We start from the raw sequence: 19,832 nt of genomic DNA on the forward strand, positions 1-19,832 counted from the left end.
TAACTTTAGCCCTGACCTAAAAACCACCATCAACAAGAGGAAGACACAGTAGTGATGCATTGTTCAATTAAGTTACACCAATGATCATGAAAACCAAGTTTCCTTAGAATATCAAGTAAAAACTGCCATTATATTCTATCAAAATCCTTGGACATATCTAATTTGATAGCCATAAGACCAGAATTAGTTTTTTTTTCCTCATAGTGTTCAAAATTTCATGGGCAATAACTATATTATTTGTTATCTACCTAGAAAAAAGAAATACAGCTTGATATGGTGAAATGAACTTGTCCATGACAGTTTTTAGCCTACTAGCAAGGAGCTTAGAAATAATTTTGTAACTCACATTACTTAAGCTTATAGGCCTAAAATCAGAAGGTGTTCTAGGGGCATTGTTTTTAGGAATTGAAGACACAAAGTTATGATTCATTTGTTTAAGCATTTGACCAGAGTGAAAGAAACTCTTAACCACTTCAACAGTGTCAGGACCAACTATCTCCCACATTTGTTAGTAAAACCTATAAGGGTACCAATTAGGGCCAGGGCTTGTCCATGGCTGCATTTGCCAAACTATGGCCTTAATTTCCTCATCAATAGGATGACTAATAAGGAACTCATTCTCCTCAGCAGCGATACAAGAAGATAAGACATCTAAAAAACCCCTATCTCTAGGGGGATTAGTAGCCCTACTTATTTTACTGAAATGCTCTCTAAGTTCAATAGCAATCATACTTTTATCAGTTAAACACACACCAATACTACTCTGCAAACAATCAATTTGAGTTCTTCTTTTTCTGAAATTAACTTTATCATGAAAATATTTTGTGTTTTTGTCATCAAAAATTAACATTTTCTCTAGCTTTTTGCATGTAATAATCCTGTCTAACACCATACCAATATTTTAAAGACTCTTCAAGACTTTTTCACAGAAATACTAGCACTATCATGCATATCAAAGGAGACATCTTCTAACTGTTTTTGAATATCATTAATTTGAGTTTGAAAATTGCCAAAATAATTCAGGTTCCAATTCCTAAGAGCTATTTTCACATTGTACAAACATTTAGCACCCCTATTCGTCTATTTTTTTAGTAGATTTCGAAAAATCAAGGGGTAAATAGGTATCCTCTGTTTTTTCTTCAAAAAATCATCGGTTTTTCCTCCTCCACCAAAACCAGTGGAACACAAACTAGATCTCCATCAGTTTCAACTTCCCCCACACAAACCACTACCGGTAACACCATCGCCACCATTATAGAAAAACACCACCACCACCACCAAAACATCCCTATTAAAACTAGGTTAAACCACTATATCCCCTTCGTGTTTTTACCACCTTCGTCACGAACATTACACAAGCAGAACCTCTGCCTCCACCTACGCCCCAACCAGCAGCACCACCACAACTAACACCACTGCCACTACCAATCGATACCAACAACACCTATGCTTCCATACCAGTGATACCACCACCAGAAGCACCTCCGCCATCACAAGAAGCACCTCCAGCGCAACGCCACCTACTTATTCGCCGCCACTACCACCACCACCACCACCACCATCGTTATGAATCATTTATACACTAAACATTTTTCGAATTTGGGCGATTTGATGCAAAATTAAAAATTTCATGAGCTTAATCCACCAAAAATCAGATCAAAAAAAAAATATTAATCAAAACAAAACTTTGGTGAACAAAATCCACATACAATAAACAGAATTGCGGAGCAAAAAAAAAAACTAATCACAAAAATCATTGAGAAATCAGTTTTCTAAGAATCCACATATGTAGTGTTCAATACTCATACATATAATAATACATATTTAATTCGCTCTTTTGTTGATAATCTTAGGTAGACAAAAATAAAACCCGCAGTTGCAGATGCAGAGAACTAAGAAGGGATGAGAGTGTGGAAACTAGAACAATAGGGTGAACTCTAATCAATTGATTACAAAGACTCTTCCACCCACAGACCGTGTGGATGATCATCTATATATACATAGTAAAAGAAGATTCTAGAACTTTATTGTCTTGGGTTACAAGACTATCGATCACCTAATTTAGAACATATAGGACATGCTTAAAATACAACAAAACTTAATACTCAACAAACAGTTGTTTGTTACTCACGTAACAACAATTTCCTTATTATAGTTTAGACTCTGTACAAGCATATTATTCATAGTTCTAACACTCCCTCTCGATCTAAGCGGATGGTCAAGAAAAATGAGCGTAGATCGAAGATGAGAGAAATGATCTTTCAGAAGTGACTTAGTAAAGATATCTGCAACCTGACCCTTTGAAGAAACAAATCGAACATCAAGCTGACCTAATTGAACTTTTTCACGAACGAAATGGTAATCAATTTCAATGTGTTTAGTGCGAGCCTGAAAAATAGGATTCATGGTAAGATAAATAACACCTAAGTTGTCGCACCACAAGGTTGGCGGAAAACGAACATGGGTTTGGAGTTAACAAAGAAGAGACTCAACCGATACTAATTCAGATGTAGCAATAGCTAATACACGATACTCAACCTCCGTACTTGACGCAGAGACAGTTCTTTGCTTGCATGATATTAGGACCTAGGAAAACACAATAACCACTTGTAGAGTGACGGTCGAGAGGATCCTCATTTGTGAAGAGAACTTCTCATGTGGCTGAATCACCAGCCAATAAGCATAAGTATATGCCGAGAAATTTATGTGAAATGAAGGAGCAGGTTGGAGAAGAATTCCATAAGTAGAAGTATGCTGAAGGTAGCAAAGAATATGCTTGACAATGAGCAGATGTGCCTCTGTTGGATTGTGCATAAATTATCACACTTTGTTGACAACAAAAGCTATCTCAGGACGGGTCATAGACAAGTATTGAAGGCCTCCAACCAAACTACGGTACATAGTTACATACGATATCGAAGGACTGCCAACTGGATGTAGATTCATGGATGTACTTAAAGGAGTATTAACTGGCTTAGCACCCTGCATATTGGCTCGAGCCAGAAGATCCTCAATATAGCGTCATTGGGACAAAAACAAGTCATTTGAAACTGGTGTCACTTCAATACCAAGAAAAAAAATACTAGGATCCAAGGTCCTTTAGAGCAAACTCATGTTGAAGAGTGGAAAGCAAAGACTGGATACATCCCATCAGAGATCCTGTTAAAATAATATCGTCGACATACACCAATAGAAAGATAACACCATCATTAGAGCGCCAAATGAATAAAGAAGAATCACACGTATTGATGGTGGATTTTTGATAAAGGCTAAAATCGTAAAATCGTAACCTTGCATATTCCTGATCCAGTAATCAGACGAGTATTGAGACTCATGTCTCTAGTTTAAGCATGAAAGATCATGTCGCGATGGTCTCTGATTGAGTGTATTTCCTCTGAGATCATCCATAAGAACCTCTGATTGGGTGTATTGCCTCTCAGAGCATATGTGAACATGTAGTCTCGCAATTGAGACCACGGGATATTTCATTAATACTGAACAATTTCAGTGATCACTTTTATATAGAATCTTAACGACTGGACGACTCCTAGACAGCTTGCCTGCTAGTATAGAGCGATAACGTCTTCAGGATGTAACAATGTTTTCCGTGACTATATAAAATAAATATGACGCTTCAATTAGCTCAAATCGCTCAATTCTCGAATAATTGTAATGGTCCTAGACAACATGCTAGTATAGAGCCATTAATTATTTCTAGTCGCTAGATTCATCAACTGAATTCCTAGAAAACATTCTACGTTCTTTATAATATTTCTTTACTTCAATTCATGGCTTTTCCCAGCAGAATTCCATGGGTTAGTAATAAATATTCAACGTACGGGCATCTGGACCATCACCGAGTAAGCCCCAAGAAAATGGTGCGCGTGTACGTAGCAATAATGCACGAATGAGCATCCGAGTGCACGAACGAACACTCAAAAATATGGACAAACGAGGAAACCTATGCAAAATAGGGAAGACAAAATAATAATAATAAAATAATAAAAGAGGCGCCTAGGGGACCGGGACCACCGGACGGATGGTCATGCCGTCGTGGTCGTCCCCACACCTCTTCCCATTATTTTATCTTATTTTATTATTTTTCCTAATCTCATATAAAACTCCTTCATTTGAGCAAATCCCTCGTTAGAGCAAAACTCTCAGTTTATCCATAATTTCTTCACACGATGAAAAATAATTAAAAAAAATAAATAGGGAAAGGTGTCATGGGACCGAGTCTACTAGCCGGCAGGTCCCACACCTTATGATTCTTTATTTTATTATCATTATTATTTCCTTCATCTCATGAAACTCCTTCGTTTGAGCAAAACACTGGTTTTTCAATTATTTCACCGATATTGATCAAACTAGCAAAAGGCCAAAAGTCAAATGGTCACATGCCCGACTAGGCAACTCGCGACAAATATTAAAATATTATTATTTTAATATTCTCAAAATATTGATCGCATGAGCAATGTCCTACTTGCTCATTCAAGCAAAATTGAGAGTTTCAGTCAAGATCAAACTCTTCTGAAAATCCAAAATATTGCTCAAATGCACATCTGAAAATACCAATTCTCAGGGTTGAGACACGGAAACTATGGTGACACGGGAATGTTACCTTGACCGACCAGGGTCGGCCCTTTGGCTTGCAAGGATCCGGTTCCACACATCTTCATAATTTGACCTAATTTGCTCATATTAGGTTCAAACTCTTTCCAACCAGTTTGGAATTTCATCAAACGACCGTCAGTTGGTCCCACGACCAGCAAGAGCCGGTTCCATGCCCTCTTGGTCGGTCCCTCATCTCTCCATAATTAGGTTTTATTTCCTAATGCTCAGACGATCACACTTTCAATAAATGATTAAACCAGCATTTAATCATCCTTTCACCAACTTGTCTTCAAAGGACTTTGGTGCATGCTTATTAGAGCACTTGGGCGCTACATGATCGGGCCATCATCCCATGTAACCGGTCCCTCTCTCGCTCAGTGATTGATTTTCAGTAAATCAGCAATCGATCAAAATTAGGATTTTGAATCAAATGCTCTTCAAAGCATAGTTCGAAACAGATTCAAACGCTAATATTTTTTATGTTTATCCATCAATCAACATTCTAATTAATTATATTTGGTCCATCTACCAATATCTTAAATTAATATTTTATTTGGTCGCACTACCAATAATTCATGAAACGAGCAATATTTGCTCAATCGAGCAATATTGGTTCAACTATCAATATTTAATTATTCACGTGAGCAATACTTGCTCACACGAGTAATAATTGCTCACACGAACAATACTTGTTCAAATTAGCAATATTAATTCAATTGTCAATGTTCTGTAATTCATCAAATGAGCAATATTTGCTCAGATTATCATTATTCATCATGTTGATTCAACTATCAACATTCATTCGAGTACTATACATTCGTCATAGAAAACATGTTCAATCCATGATTCATGGAGCATTGTCCATCATGCTCGACTCAACAATACTAAGACTCATCGTCTAGTCAAGTCAACAATTGATTGATTACACGTCTGCCTTGCAGACTCCACATTCATGAGACATCAATCACGTTACATGGAGGATATTAACTAGGGTTTTGGTCTGGCATCCTACGACACCTGTGTCCATCCATGATAATAATGTGATTAAGTCTTGCAAGCGATTAGAGGAGTTAGAAAAGTAGTGGGTGGACAATCAACCAAGTCTCCGCACGATGAGTAACTGGTTTTAACATGATTTCCCAATTTCCCACTCTTTCACGCCAGCAACCATCACACTTACTGGGATCAATGTGTCTACTATTCTTGCAATATAGATAAGTCTCTGAATCCATGATTGGAAAAAAAAAACAGAACAAGAACGCTCGTCTGAATAAAGAATTCTCATCGTCTGAGCAATTACTCTCCAAATTTAATCAATCAAAACTTATTCACGCAGAATACACAACACATCTACAATCCTTGATCATCATTGATCTCACACACTTCTGAGCTTCCCTCCTACAGATCGATCCATCCTCTCTTGTGACCGAATTGACTCTGGAACGACCATTGTCTTGGTTTATGCCGGAGTCCTACAGATTGATCTCTCGAATTCAAGCACTCCCTTTGCAGTGCATCTGTTTGAAAAAGGTTAAAGCAATTTGCTCGGTCGAGGAGTCTCCTACGCACGGTCGTCTCTTCATTTTCCCATAAAACCAGCAAATCGTTTTTCCTTATCAACAACACGTAAGAATATTTGCACCGAAAAAGGAACATAAGAATATTTGCATGGGATACACGTGTTTGGGTAAATATATTCCTAACTTCTGAAACTCAACAAGCTTCCTTCTATTTGTCGTTTGAATAATTCAAAAACAATCCTTATATTGATAAAACTATTTGGCAAATGATCTTATATACTACTATTTGGAAAATGATAAATTTCCGGCACCACCATCACCGCTGTCACAATGACAAACATGCCTCCATTTAAATTACACTATTTTATAGAAATCTCGTGCGCAATAATATACTAAAGTATTCAATGGTAAGTACAAAACTTTAGATGAGATCATTGATAGTGTAAAAGTTTTTATGTTTAATTGGTCTGCGGGTACTAATTTGTTTGAGGGAATTACTCTTGATTTTGTGTTGAGTAACTGGGATGTCGTTTTAGGTCCTTTATAATAATATCTCTACTATAAGTGAGTTGTATTTTTTTTCTTTTCAGTTGTTCGCCATTTCCTTAATGATGACACTGTCTTTTTAATCCATTGCCCCTTATGAGTAAAAAAAAAGGAACGTGGAGAGATTAGAGAGAGAAAGCGATAAAGTAGTGGCAGTAACACTAGACTTTGTTTTTCACACCAACCAAACACTCCTTCCCTATATTTGATTTGTTGGAGACTCGAATGGCTGCCTGGCTACCTGGTTCTCATTGATTTGTTTGATTTTTCCATTTAATTGTCTCCATTTGAACAATCCTAGACACGAAACAAAAAATATTGTTTATCCAGAAGTCCTGTCATAAATTTTTTTTTCAAAATTTGATTCTATTGCTTTTATCAGCAGTGTCTATTCTTGGATCTAACATGATTTTTATTTTTGTTTTTTCGCCAATACATATATTACATTGGCACACAATTATAGACTATTAAAAAAATATATACAAATAGATTGAGTAACATAAAGAATACAAATACCAATCTTTGGATATATTAGTTTTTTCTTAACTCAGCCTTGGATAATATATTCTTCACAAAGTGGTGGATATCGATCTCGATACACCATTACATCACCAACACTGCTTCCGCCCCCGTGCCATTATGGAACGGGTAATCCACTAGTAGCAAATAGAAGGGACAAGATTACAATTATCTTTGAAAAGACGAGGGTACCCAAATACACCACAATCTTTTTGTTCCAACCTATAAGTCCTCTACCGAATGTGATCATCTATGGACAAAGTCGAGACAATGCTATAATTCGATTCACACTTTGTGTGATTGTCTATATATACAAGATCGAGACAATAAAAGAACAAGATAACTTGTGTGATTGGCTATGGATACAAGATCGAGACAATACTACAACAAAGTGTGTTACTTGATAATATGTTAGGTAATAACCAAACTCTATAGGATCACTATCAAGTATTGCAGAGTTAACATATATGTGTATTTTATTTTATTTTATTATAATAAACAATTATAATGTGGAAATCAAAGTGAAAGATACAACAAGATTTTGTTAACGAGGAAACCGCAAATGCAGAAAAACCTCGGGACCTAGTCCAGTTTTGAATACTCTCAGAATTAAGCCGCTATAAAAAATCTAATACCAACTTCGTATAGTTGAGACCAAGCAGACTACCCCTAGCTACTTAGTTCCCTCAGTATACCTGCGCCTTCGACTTCTAGAGTCATGCACGTGAATAGAAAGTCCTTTGGATCTTATTCCAACATTAAAGAAAAATCTGTTTGGTAACCACTCTAATCAATATTGCTACAAGATTTATGAGTTTCTTGACAAAGGATCTTCCATTTAACCTAATAGACTCTTTTGTCTGTTTAGATCAATCTAACTTTAACTATCAAAATAGTCAAGTATGTATTCGCACTCAATCAAAACAAATCTCAAAGAGAAATATAGAGAATCCCGATCTCACGCAACTAATCAATCGAATAAATCCGATTCTAGTTGGATCTCAACCGATCAAGGTTTGTGCACACAAATTCACAAGATATGAAAACTAATAAGAAATCTTATCCTTCTTCAAATTTTCTTTAATCTTCAGTAACCTGCACAACACCACTTGAATCTCTTGTGATCAATCATGCACAAAACGGAGTCTGTTAACAATGAGATGTCTTTAGATCTAACAACAGTTCTAAAGATCCTGTCGATACTCCGATCTAGTTTTGAGTGAATCTTATATAGAAGAGAAGATTCTCAAGCATAAACAAATTAGTTTCAATTAAAGTTTCAACAACCATTAGTCAATCAAATCAATCGAAAACTAATTACACCAATATGGATAATTTTTTTTTATTATATATTGTGATGGTAAATTAGTGCGTATGTGGATAATAGGTGTATGTGGGGAGGATAATTAGGGGGATGCGGAGTATAATCAGGTGAAGACCGGTAGTGTAAAGGAAAATCGGAATCAGATCGTGTTCAAGGCATTGCTTTTATCCCTAACTCTACACTGCCCTAATTTCGGCCATAAATATATGACAATATTTTATTGTTGATTTAATTAAAATGGGTAAAAAGTGAGCTGTATAAACCTTAATCATGCAATGCATTTACTAAATTTTAGCTCGATATGATGCCCCTGTTTGTAACGTTTCTCGGTGTAGAAAGTTCTGAAAAGTCTAACAACCAAAGCGATATGCATAATGATTTTTTGCTATATCCATCAAATCCACAGAATCTCAAAATCAAAGTTAGATGAATATAAAGGTTTAGATGATGATTGTCAATCATGTTGTTATGGACGAAAAAATAGTCGTAATCAAGAAGATAAAAAAATAAGATTAATAGATGCAAGGGAAAAAGGAAACCACCATGTGATGATCAAGAAGATGGTCATGATCTAAATTGGATAAATTTGTTTCTATTTTTCGATTGTTCCTCGGAAATAATAAGTATAATGAAAAGAAATTCTATTTTTTAATTTAATAAGAGGATCCAAAGTTCGTTGTCCTCTGTTCTTTGCAAGTTAACAAAGGTTGGCTAATTCGTAACTAAAAAGATATGAGTTAAAGAATTTTCTTTATTTTTCTTTTTGAATAATAAAATATGAGTGTAAAAATATGAGTTTTTCATGGATGAAACATTTAATTTTTCACTTTATTTTTTTTGTTGCCACATTAATTTTTTTAATTGGCGAGGAACTAATTATGAGGGTTATCAATGCATATATCCATAATGGAAGGAAATAAAAATAATGGAAGGAGGTTATAAATCATACATTTTTCCGATGTCTATGGATGGGATGAGACTGAGATGGTCGGATGTAACATTTTTCTCTGAAAATGTTATCTGAACGTCCAATGCTCAAAAACTTCTTCTGGTTTGTATTATAGATAGGAGAATAAAATACTTGCGAGATTGGGGTATGCCCAGATTAGTTGGGGTATACCTGATAAAACAAAATAGGGTTATTAGGAAGTAAAACCTAAAACCCCTTAGTCATTTATTTTCAAAATGGAAAATCAACCCTTATTTAATTAGCACCGATAAATTTGTTTAGTTTAATTAATTGGAGTAAAAACTATGAAACTATGTTTTAGTTAGATTGAATTTATGAACTATGTGGGAAGATTTTTGAGACAAAAAAAATTTAGAATTTTTTTGGAACGGAAATGTAACCACACTAGCTAAACACTGCTAAAAAAGGATTGGAAAACTGTCTAATGATTTCATTTTTCAAATTACAGAAGAAAACAACATTTCAGAAATGAAAGTATAAAAAGAAGTCAGCGTGCTCAACAAAACACGAAGATAATGACCAATATGTCATGGTCTTAGACGTCACGGTTGAAAATTATATTAAGGGACGACCAAACTCTAGTCGTTAACTTAGGCTCAACAAATCATACCAACTAAAAACCATTATAAACACCGGAAAATCATGTTTTAGTGAGATATTAGTCCGCTTGGTCAGTAATCTACAAATTGACGACCAACACTTAGTCGTCAAGGTGTTATTTCAATAAGATGACGACCAATAATCAAATGGTACACAAGAAAATTACTTCTGAAAGTGATTAGTCGGAAAATAAGGATTTTCAAGATGACTAATAATACAACATCTGCAGTCGTCAAGTTATTAAGTTGAATATCATGACAACACTATAAAAATGTCACTTCCAAAAATGAAAAGTCGTCACAAAATTAAACTTAGGAAGATAACGGCTAAAAAAACATGAAAAGTCGTCAGGGTCGTTGAACAGATACCCTCCACATAACTGCTGAAAAAGCGGGGGTCTAACAACCACGCCCAATATTTCGTTTAGGCTACCTGTATGGACTGACTCCAATATAATTCCAAGAGAATCAACTAGACATTCCGACTCAATCAAGGAAAATATATCCAAGAGTTATAACTATGTTTCTCAATGTAATCAACAAATCAAACAGATAGAAATCCGCGATCTTGATTATTATGAGAAACAACTTGAACGGTACCAAAGACAAATGTTCGAGTGTCAATCGATTTCAATAAACAACTAAAGGTTGGATTTACCAATTGATTTAACTACACACAACCTGTGATATTTCAATTATATAAACAAATATAATGTAGAAAAGAAATAACACAAATACCAGAAGTTTTGTTAACGAGGAACCCGCAAATGCAGAAAACCCCCGGAACCTAGTCCATATTTGAACACCACATTGTATTAAGACTCCATGTGCTCTAGCCTACTACAAGTTAACTTCGGAATGGAATGTAGTTGATCCCTAACCAATCTCACACTGATTAATGTACAGTCGTGTTCCTTACGCCTCTGGATCCCATGAGGACTCTACGCACTTGATTCCCTTAGCTTATCTCTCCCACAACTAAGACTTGTTACGAACCAAAGTCAAAGACTTAATAAACAAATCTGTCTCACACAGAAAAGTCTATTGAATAGATAAATCTGTCTACCATAGAAATACCGAAGAAGCTTTTGTTACATCTTTTGATAAATCAAGGTGACCATGAACCGATTGATACACCGGTCTTATATTCCCGAAGAACAACCTAATAATATCAATCACCTCACAATAACTTAACTATAAGGTAGTAGAACAAGTTATTGTGGAATCACAAAGACAAAGAGATTTCTGATTACTTTTTATATCTTATGTATCGGAGATAAATCTCGAGCAAATCTTAGAGAAGATAGTACTGAATACGATAGAACAAAGTAAGATCAGAACACGCAACTACAGAGAAAATAGTTGGGTCTTGCTTCATAATGCCAATGAAGTCTTTAAGTCGTTAACCTATAATGGTTTTAGGAAAAACCCAGGTTAAAGGAGAATCGACTCTAGTTGCAACTAGTATCACACAAGCGGTGTGGGGATTAGGTTTCCCAGTTGCTAGAGTTCTCCCTTATATAGTCTTCAAATCAGGGTTTGATAACTTTGGAACAAAGCAATCAATATTCACCGTTAGATGAAACATGATTTAAGATTCAAGCTAATATCTTTCTACCGTTAGATGGTCTTAGCTTGTTACACACAAATGAAATATACTTTCATTTAGATATGGGTAACCGAACCTAAACGTGTATATTAAGTTGGCTCAATAACATTTAATCGAAGTTATCTACATGAACACTTTTCTATTAACCATGTTCATCTTCACATTTCTAGATCAATTGATAACCAAATGAATCTAAGTGTGTTACTCATAGAGTTGTTCAATTGTTTATATTCTCATAATACAAGACACAATTGAAGCAAAATCAGATCGATTTAAAAGAATCAGTTCATGAACATTTTAGCCACGGTTTGCAAAGATTGCATTCCTTAATTTATAAATGTATTTGTTCATGAGTATGAAATCATACTTAACCGATTTAAGAACTTGAACCACTTAAGTTTGCAAACAGGTACACGAACTTAAGTTCCGGACATTGGTCACAATCCGACAGTTTGCAAACGGGTACGCAAACTTTAGCTCCAGACCGAACTCAGTTGAAACCTTTTGCGAACAGGTACGCAAACTTGGTTCCCGGACTTCAACAGTTAAATCAGTTTGCGAACGAGTATGCAAACTTCCGGTTTTGAATGCTGTCAAAACAGTTCGTACACTAAGTACACAAACCGAATGCATCCAGACATGGGTTTTAGCTCTTAACTCTCATTTCAATCATTGAAACATTCTTAGAAGACGACAATAGCCGTCTCACACAAACTATTAGCTTATAAGGAATTTTCAAGTGATCGAATGATCAATACGAAACATTCCGAGTCTACATCAAATTATGTAAGATGTTACCAGGTGATTTTCACATGATCATCTGTTGACTTTTGTCAAGAATAATGATAAACGTAGTTAAAGCAAAAACCTTTCCAAGACATATTTCGAGAAAGATATAGGCGAGTTAAACTCAGCTCGAAATATCAAATATGTATAATTTAAAGTCTATATAGCTATACGAATTTTGTCTCAAATATGAGATATAGTAGATAGACTTTTGAGTGATAGATGAGTTCAAGTCTCCACATACCTTTTGTTGATGAAGTTCCACAAGCTCCCCTTAGTAGTTCTTCGTCTTCAATCGATGAACGCCGTGAAGTCTAAAGCTCAACTGCACATTCTATCATACTCCGAGTGATAGCTAAAAGTACACTAAAACTAAAGATTATAGTTTTGGCAACTAAACTTGACAAACAAGCTTGAGATAGCAACGCTTGCGAGTTCGACCGAGCAGTGCTCTAACAACTGCAACTTCAGAATTTTGATTTTTTGAACCAAATTTGACATACAAAAAACAAATTAATATACTGAAATGAGCTTACGTAATCACTTACTTTCTCAATCTCATTATTTAATCGATAAGTTTCTTTTTTTCATTTGAATGAAGGAGGAGGATGAGAGGGACCAATCGGTCGTTAGGTTGAATGGAGAAAGAGAAAAAGATGAATCGGTTAAGTTTTAATTATAACTGTAAAAGGTATTTCTGTAACTTTATCTTTTTTGGTCGTCCCTTAGCATTGTTTTTAGGTTCACTTAAATTTGGGTATACCCCACTAATTTGGGTATATACCCCAATCCGGCCAGTAATAAAATCATCTCATTTTATGAATTTCTTAGACTATTCTGCAATCATAAACTGACTAAACTGAGCTGAAGCTGACGGGAATATAGTCGGAAAACTGCCGCCTACGCTTGAGATTAGGCAAGACTCGTCCCTCATTCAAGTATTATGCAACTCTTTTTGGATTTTGTTTTTCTTCGCATATTTAATTTTCATGAGTGGAGTCAATTGTTTCCGGTCAGAATTCACCTGTACCTGAAACACAAAATTCAGGTACGAGTCTTGTCTCTTATTTCATTGGTATTGATCTTTCCTCGTTCAATGAAATATTTTCAATTGAGGTAGACAGATAGAAAAATGTTGTAGAATCTTTCTTAATTTTTGGTTATTCGGAATCGCTACTGGAAGACACCGGAGCAGAGTTATATGATACGAAGATTGAAGTTGTAGCTTCCACAATATCTTGTAGTAAGTAGTAACCTCTTAAATTTGGATAGTCTGAAACATCTGATAGATTATGAGCGGAAAATTAGGAATTGTTAAAAATTGACTGAATTTCTATCAAAGCCTAGAATGCGTCCCATTACTGTAAATTAGGTTTCATACTTTATACTGGTTCTTATCAAAGCCTGTAAAATTTTAGATCAAATATTCACTTAGTGAAGCAGAATCGCATGTTGAAAACATGGAGACAACTACGTATGGACGTGGATATCCCAACACAGACACAAGAACATTGATATTCCGATAGGTTAGTCTAAGTGCAACCATTGTGCTTTTTAGATAGCAGGAAGTAAATCCGGGTTTTTACTGTGAAGGTTGAGATTCTATATACTGTAGTTGATAGGGAGAGATGAGTAGGTTACCTGTTAGTGGGTGGTGGAAGGTAAGAAATGATAGGTGTATAAAATCAGTATTCATAAGGACAATAATTGAAGGTCATTACTTTAATAGACTAGAGAGTGACCTGTTAATAATAATTTTTTGTCATAGCCGCCTTCATCGTCAATGGCATGTATTCACAAATTGTGGACTAGTTTTGCTGTTAGTGATGACCTTCCATAGTTAACATCTTTCAAATCTCCAATCTTCTTCTGTTTGATACATGGAAATAGCAGCAGGGGCTCTCGTTAACGGTGTAACAGAAATTTTAAAGGGTCTCGTTCCCTTTATAGCCCAAAACGTGCATTCAGCCAAGGGATTTCAAAATGACTTGAGAAATCTTCAAAACACCTTGGAGATGATACTGACGATAATAGAGGATGCTGAGACAAAACAAGTTGATGATAATGCTGTGAGAATGTGGTTGAGAAGGTTCAAGGATGTAGCCTATGATGCTGAAAACGTGGTAGATTATTTTTCATATGAGGTCATGCGTCGACGAATTATCAACCGCAAGAGGGATAAGGTACGTGATTTTTATTCAAAATCCTTCAATCCACTTGTATTTGGTTTCAAGATGGGCCGTAAAATCAGAGATATTAATTATGAGTTAGATAGAATTGTCAATGATGCCAATGTTCGGTCCAAGTTACACCCAATTAGTATTGGTAGTACTAGTACTCAGAGTCGTAATAGTGATCGGCGGAGGCGACCAACACCCTCTTTTGTGAATGATTCAGAGATTGTTGGAAGGGAAAATGATAAACTAAAGATAATGGACTTGTTGATTAGTCCATCGTGGTCAAATGAGAATCTTTCCACATTATCCATTGTGGGTATGGGGGGAATTGGTAAGACGACAGTGGCACAACAAATCTACAATGATGATCTGGTAGTTAAGGCGCATTTTGAGCTAAGAATATGGGTTTGTATTTCAGATGAGGAGTTTGATGCGAATAAGATCTTAATAGATATCCTTGAATCTATTACTAAGACCAAGTGTGATGCGCCGAATGTGAATGAGTTGGTGTGTCAAGTTCATGAAAAGTTGAACAAGAAGAAGTACTTGTTGGTACTGGATGATTTGTGGAGTGAGAATGTCCATGAATGGGAGACGCTTAAAAGTTGGATAGACGTTGGTGCTAAAGGGAGTAAAATTCTAGTCACTACACGCAAAGATCAAGTTGCTTCAATTGTTCGGGGTGAAATTGCTTCGTACAATTTACAACAGTTATCAAATGATGAGTGCTGGTCTATTATAAGGCAAAGAGCTTTTGGTCCTGGTGGAGCGCTAGAGTTCAATTCAAATATGACGAAAATTGGAAAGGAGATATCAAAGAAGTGCGGTGGTGTACCTCTTGTGGCGAAAACCTTAGGAAGTCTCATGTACTTAAGAAAAGAGGAAAGAGATTGGGCGATGATAAGAGAAAACAAGATTTTGGACATACCCGAAGTTAAGAGCAGAGTTACACAAATACTGAGGTATAGTTATGATTATTTGCCTTCTCATTTGAAACAATGTTTCTCTTTTTGTTCAATTTTCCCGAAGGATTGGGAAATTGAAAGGGAAACATTGATTAGATTGTGGATGGCAGAAGGATTAATCCCTCAACCATCTCAGGGTGAAAGACCTGAGAAATCAGTGGAAGATGTTGGAAATGAGTACTTCAATAGTTTGTTGTGGAACTCATTTTTTCAGGATGTAGAGACAGATGAGTATGGCAACATTTCTACATGCAAGATGCATGCTCTTATACATGATCTTGCTGAGAGTGTAACCGAGAATCATGAATGTGCGGTAGTGAAGGTTACTAACATAAAAGATTTTACTAGCATGAGAGATTTATGTAACGTTCGTAAACTGGGGTTTGTTTTTGATATGAAACTATCGGCATTTGCAGAACGCTTGTTCGATTCAAAGAAGCTGCGGACGATTCATACATTTCAAGCGCACAACTGTGAGGAAATTGATTTTAGTGTCTTTAGTAATATAAACTTGCGTGTCCTAGATCTGAATGGTAAAAGAATAAAAAACTTGTCTTCTATTACCAACTTAAGACATTTAAGATACCTTTTCCTAGCATCACTAGAATGTCATGATTCTCTAGAAATTCAGTCTATTTGTACACTTTACAATCTGCAAACCCTTGTACTTCATATCCCAGCCCTTACAAAGTTTCCCAGGAACATTGGAAATTTAAAAAGATTAAGGCACCTGAAATTCTTTGAGAGTGGTGGCATTGAATCAATACCCGAGTCTATTACCAGCCTTTCCAATCTGCAGACATTAGATCTCTATGAATGTTCTGCTCTAGAATATTTGCCTAGAAACATTGGAGGATTGGAAGGTCTCAGGAAGCTTGTTCTCACCAATGCAAAAATCACAACAGTACCTGAGACCATCACTAAGTGTTGCTATTTGGAAAAGTTGATACTCAAGGATTGTTTTTATCTTAAAGCATTGCCGAGAGATTTAGACCATTTGAAATTTCTTAAATGCCTTGAGCTCAAGGAGACTAAGCTCAAGGCGTTACCTGAATCTATCACTAAGTGTTCCAATTTGGAATCGTTAAGCATTATCTCTAGTCCTCCAGAAGAGCTACCCAGTAATATAGGAGCTTTGACACATCTGAGTCGCCTTGATGTGACGGGTACAAAGATCAGAGAATTACCTATATCTGTCACTGAGCTCTACAATTTGAGAACTCTGAGTTTCAGTAATTGCTATCTTCTTGAAGGTTTACCCGAAGACATTGGAAATTTGAAACATCTAACATGCCTTGACCTCAGGTGTACGAAGATCAGAGTATTGCCCGAGTCTTGTTCTTCCGGGCTCCAGAATTTAGTGAATGTAAATTTGTGGTACTGTGAGCTTCCCAAAGACATAAAAATCTGGACTAAATTGGAGCATCTCGACTACGAGGGTCATAGAGAAGAAACGCCAAGAGGCATGGGACAACTGACTTTTCTTCGAACGTTAAGGGAATATGTTGTAAGGAAGACGGAAGACACCGAAACTGGAGGTGGTATTGAAGAGCTTGGAGGTTTACACTTTCTCCACGGATTCAGAGGCGAACTACACATTTACAATCTGAACAATTTAAGTGTCCAACCAGTGGGGTCCCAAGGATCAATGTTGAAGGGAAAACAAGATATATTCAATTTGAAATTACACTGGCAGTCAAGATCTCATGGCGAGGACACTGATGAAGCTGAACATGATGAAGTGACATTGGAAGGGCTTCAGCCTCATTCTAATTTGGAGCATTTAATGATTGATGGGTATAATGGCGTGAATCTTCCCTCATGGATGATGATCGGCACCATATTATTGTGTTTGCCGAATTTGGTGGAGATTCATCTTAGAAACTGCAATGGATGTGAGAAACTGCAAGGGCTTGGGCAACTTCCTCACCTGAAAACTGTGAGTCTCGATAAGATGCGCAACCTGAAAGAATGGGTGGAGCCATCATTTTCAACTTCTTTTCCCTGCCTTGAGGTGTTGTCCATTAAATTCTGCAAGAAGTTGACAATATTGCCAATTGCATTGCCCACTCTCCAGTGGTTGAAGGTTAAGTTCAGCAATGCTTTGACACTGAAATCAATTGGTAACAACACTTTAACTTTTCTGAAATCCTTCAACATTAATGGAATTCTAGAGCTGGAGTCATTACCACTACATATATTGCAACCTAAACTAAAGTTTCTCAAAATCTGGGGTTGCCGTAGATTTCAAGGTTTCCGGAGAAATGAAGAGGAGGGCCTTAGCAGCATCTCTGTGGCTCCTAACAATTCATTTGAGAAGTCAATATCTCTTTGGAAACTAAAAATTCAGTGCTCTAAAGAATGGATGTCTTTGTCAAAGGATCTGTCATGCATTAAGGACCTGAGGAAACTGAAGATTGGTTGGTTTTCTGACGAACCAGATATTTTTCCTTTCTCTATTGAACAACAAGACTCCGAATCTTCTCTGAAAAGACTAGGGAGATTAGAGATAGACGGATGCTCCAGTCTCAAATGTCTACCTCAGCAGCTACAACACCTCAGCATGCTAACACAGTTAGTGATATCCAACATGGGCAGTGAGATGGTGGCTCTGCCAGAGTGGCTGGTGAAACTGTCATCACTTCAAAGTTTAGTAATTAAGGATTGCCGTGGTCTGGTTAATCTTCTTCGTCAAGAGGAGGGTATGAAACATCTGACTGTTCTCAGGTATTTGAAAATTGCAAAAATTTCAGAGGAGCCAGATGTTTTCCTATCAGAAGCCCAGGGTATCCAGCACCTCATTTCCTTTACAGAATTAGAGATTCATGGTTGGCCGAAGCTCGACTCTCTACCTCTCCAACTTCAGCATCTTAAGAATCTAAGCGAGTTAAGGATAGAAAATTTTGATGGTTTAGTGAGTTTGCCTGAGTGGCTTAGCAACCTTTCATCACTTTATAGTTTGTGGATTTCTTCTTGCAAGAATCTGATGCATCTCCCTTCAAAGAATACCATGCTTAGCCTCACTACACTTGAAAGACTCTACATCTTCGACTGTCCATTATTGGAGGAAAGATGCTCCTTTAAGACTGGGGAAGAGTGGGAGAAGATTTCTCACATTGAAAAAGTCTCCTTCAGATGGTTAGTCTCTCTCTCTCTCAATAACAGTTAAATGCTATAGTGGAATGATGCATGACACTGATATATAGCAACTTGACACTCAATATCTTATACATTCTTTGTAGCTCAAAGAAATACTGACATTTTACAAGACTTTGTTGTTATTTCTGTAGGGACTTTTGAGCTGATTGCAGTTTCTTCTTCTGCTGTCCTTATGCTTTGGAGGATGTAATGCACTAATACCATATATTGGACCCTGCGTAACAAGTGAACTAAGGTGCGGTTTCAGATTTAACTTTTCACAAATAGTTAGCATTGAACTGTGCAGTTTCAACTTTCAATGATTACTTTCGTTTGGTCAGTAACAGTTTGTTTTTCTGTTACAAAACATTTTTTAAATTGGAGCTTATGTTGAGCATTCTACAAGTATCTGTATCAATGATTATAAGTCGCGCAACATCTTTTTGCGTTTCAGGTTAACATGTCTAGAGAGCTTCAATTCGTGGAAACAGGGGGATAGCAGTAGGATTCGGCGTGCATAAAAATGTAAAGCTTTTTAGTATTTGTATCCGTATGGATTCCAATTGTAATCATAGTTTACTTGTGCAGTTGTCAAACATGTATTATTGGAGAAAAAAAATCCGGCATCCCTCTTTACGTTTTAGTTCGAAAATCATTTACTTGTGGGAGTAGATTACAAAGAGAAACACTCGTCTTGGAAATGATCTGAAACCTGTGACCAAATATGAATAAAATTTGAACAAGGTATCTATTCTCTTACCTAACAGTTCTTTCATTTCAAAATTGTGTAAGATTTGGCGCAATCGTGGGACTTTATTTTATTTTTGCAAGGCAAAAAAATAAGTCGAAAGAAGATAACCACTAATCAGACACCTGGTTTTCAAACACAAAACTCACTACAGAGTGTGCAACCTCATTTGCACCTGGTTTTCAAATGCAAAATAGCTATAGTTTCAGCCTCCAGCGGAGAGAATGGCAGTTATGCGCACAAGTGCCGCCCCTTTCAAACTTTGAGCGACCTATCCATCACAATTAGTAGTTCTACTTCTGGGACTTGTGTGCAAA

The 19,832-nt window shown here is 36.4% G+C and overlaps 1 protein-coding gene across 1 annotated transcript; it reads left to right on the forward strand.

Annotated features, from left to right (window-relative positions):
- Nucleotides 1-13,325: 13,325 nt before the first annotated feature.
- LOC113338684 (putative disease resistance protein RGA1) lies at nucleotides 13,326-19,522 on the forward strand. The gene is made up of 3 exons (XM_026584057.1): nucleotides 13,326-18,767; nucleotides 18,920-19,023; nucleotides 19,222-19,522. The coding sequence occupies exons 1-2, from the start codon at nucleotides 14,368-14,370 to the stop codon at nucleotides 18,927-18,929; spliced, it is 4,410 nt and encodes a 1,469-aa protein (XP_026439842.1). The 5' UTR covers nucleotides 13,326-14,367; the 3' UTR covers nucleotides 18,930-19,023; nucleotides 19,222-19,522.
- The last annotated feature ends 310 nt before the right edge of the window (nucleotides 19,523-19,832 follow it).

This window comes from Papaver somniferum, unplaced genomic scaffold (assembly GCF_003573695.1).
Source record: "Papaver somniferum cultivar HN1 unplaced genomic scaffold, ASM357369v1 unplaced-scaffold_19, whole genome shotgun sequence".
In the NCBI taxonomy this organism is placed as follows: domain Eukaryota; kingdom Viridiplantae; phylum Streptophyta; class Magnoliopsida; order Ranunculales; family Papaveraceae; genus Papaver; species Papaver somniferum.

Coding starts and splice junctions, on each gene's coding strand:
- LOC113338684 (XM_026584057.1), top strand. CDS start 14,368: ATGGAAATAGCAGCAGGGGCTCTCGTTAACGGTGTAACAGAAATTTTA.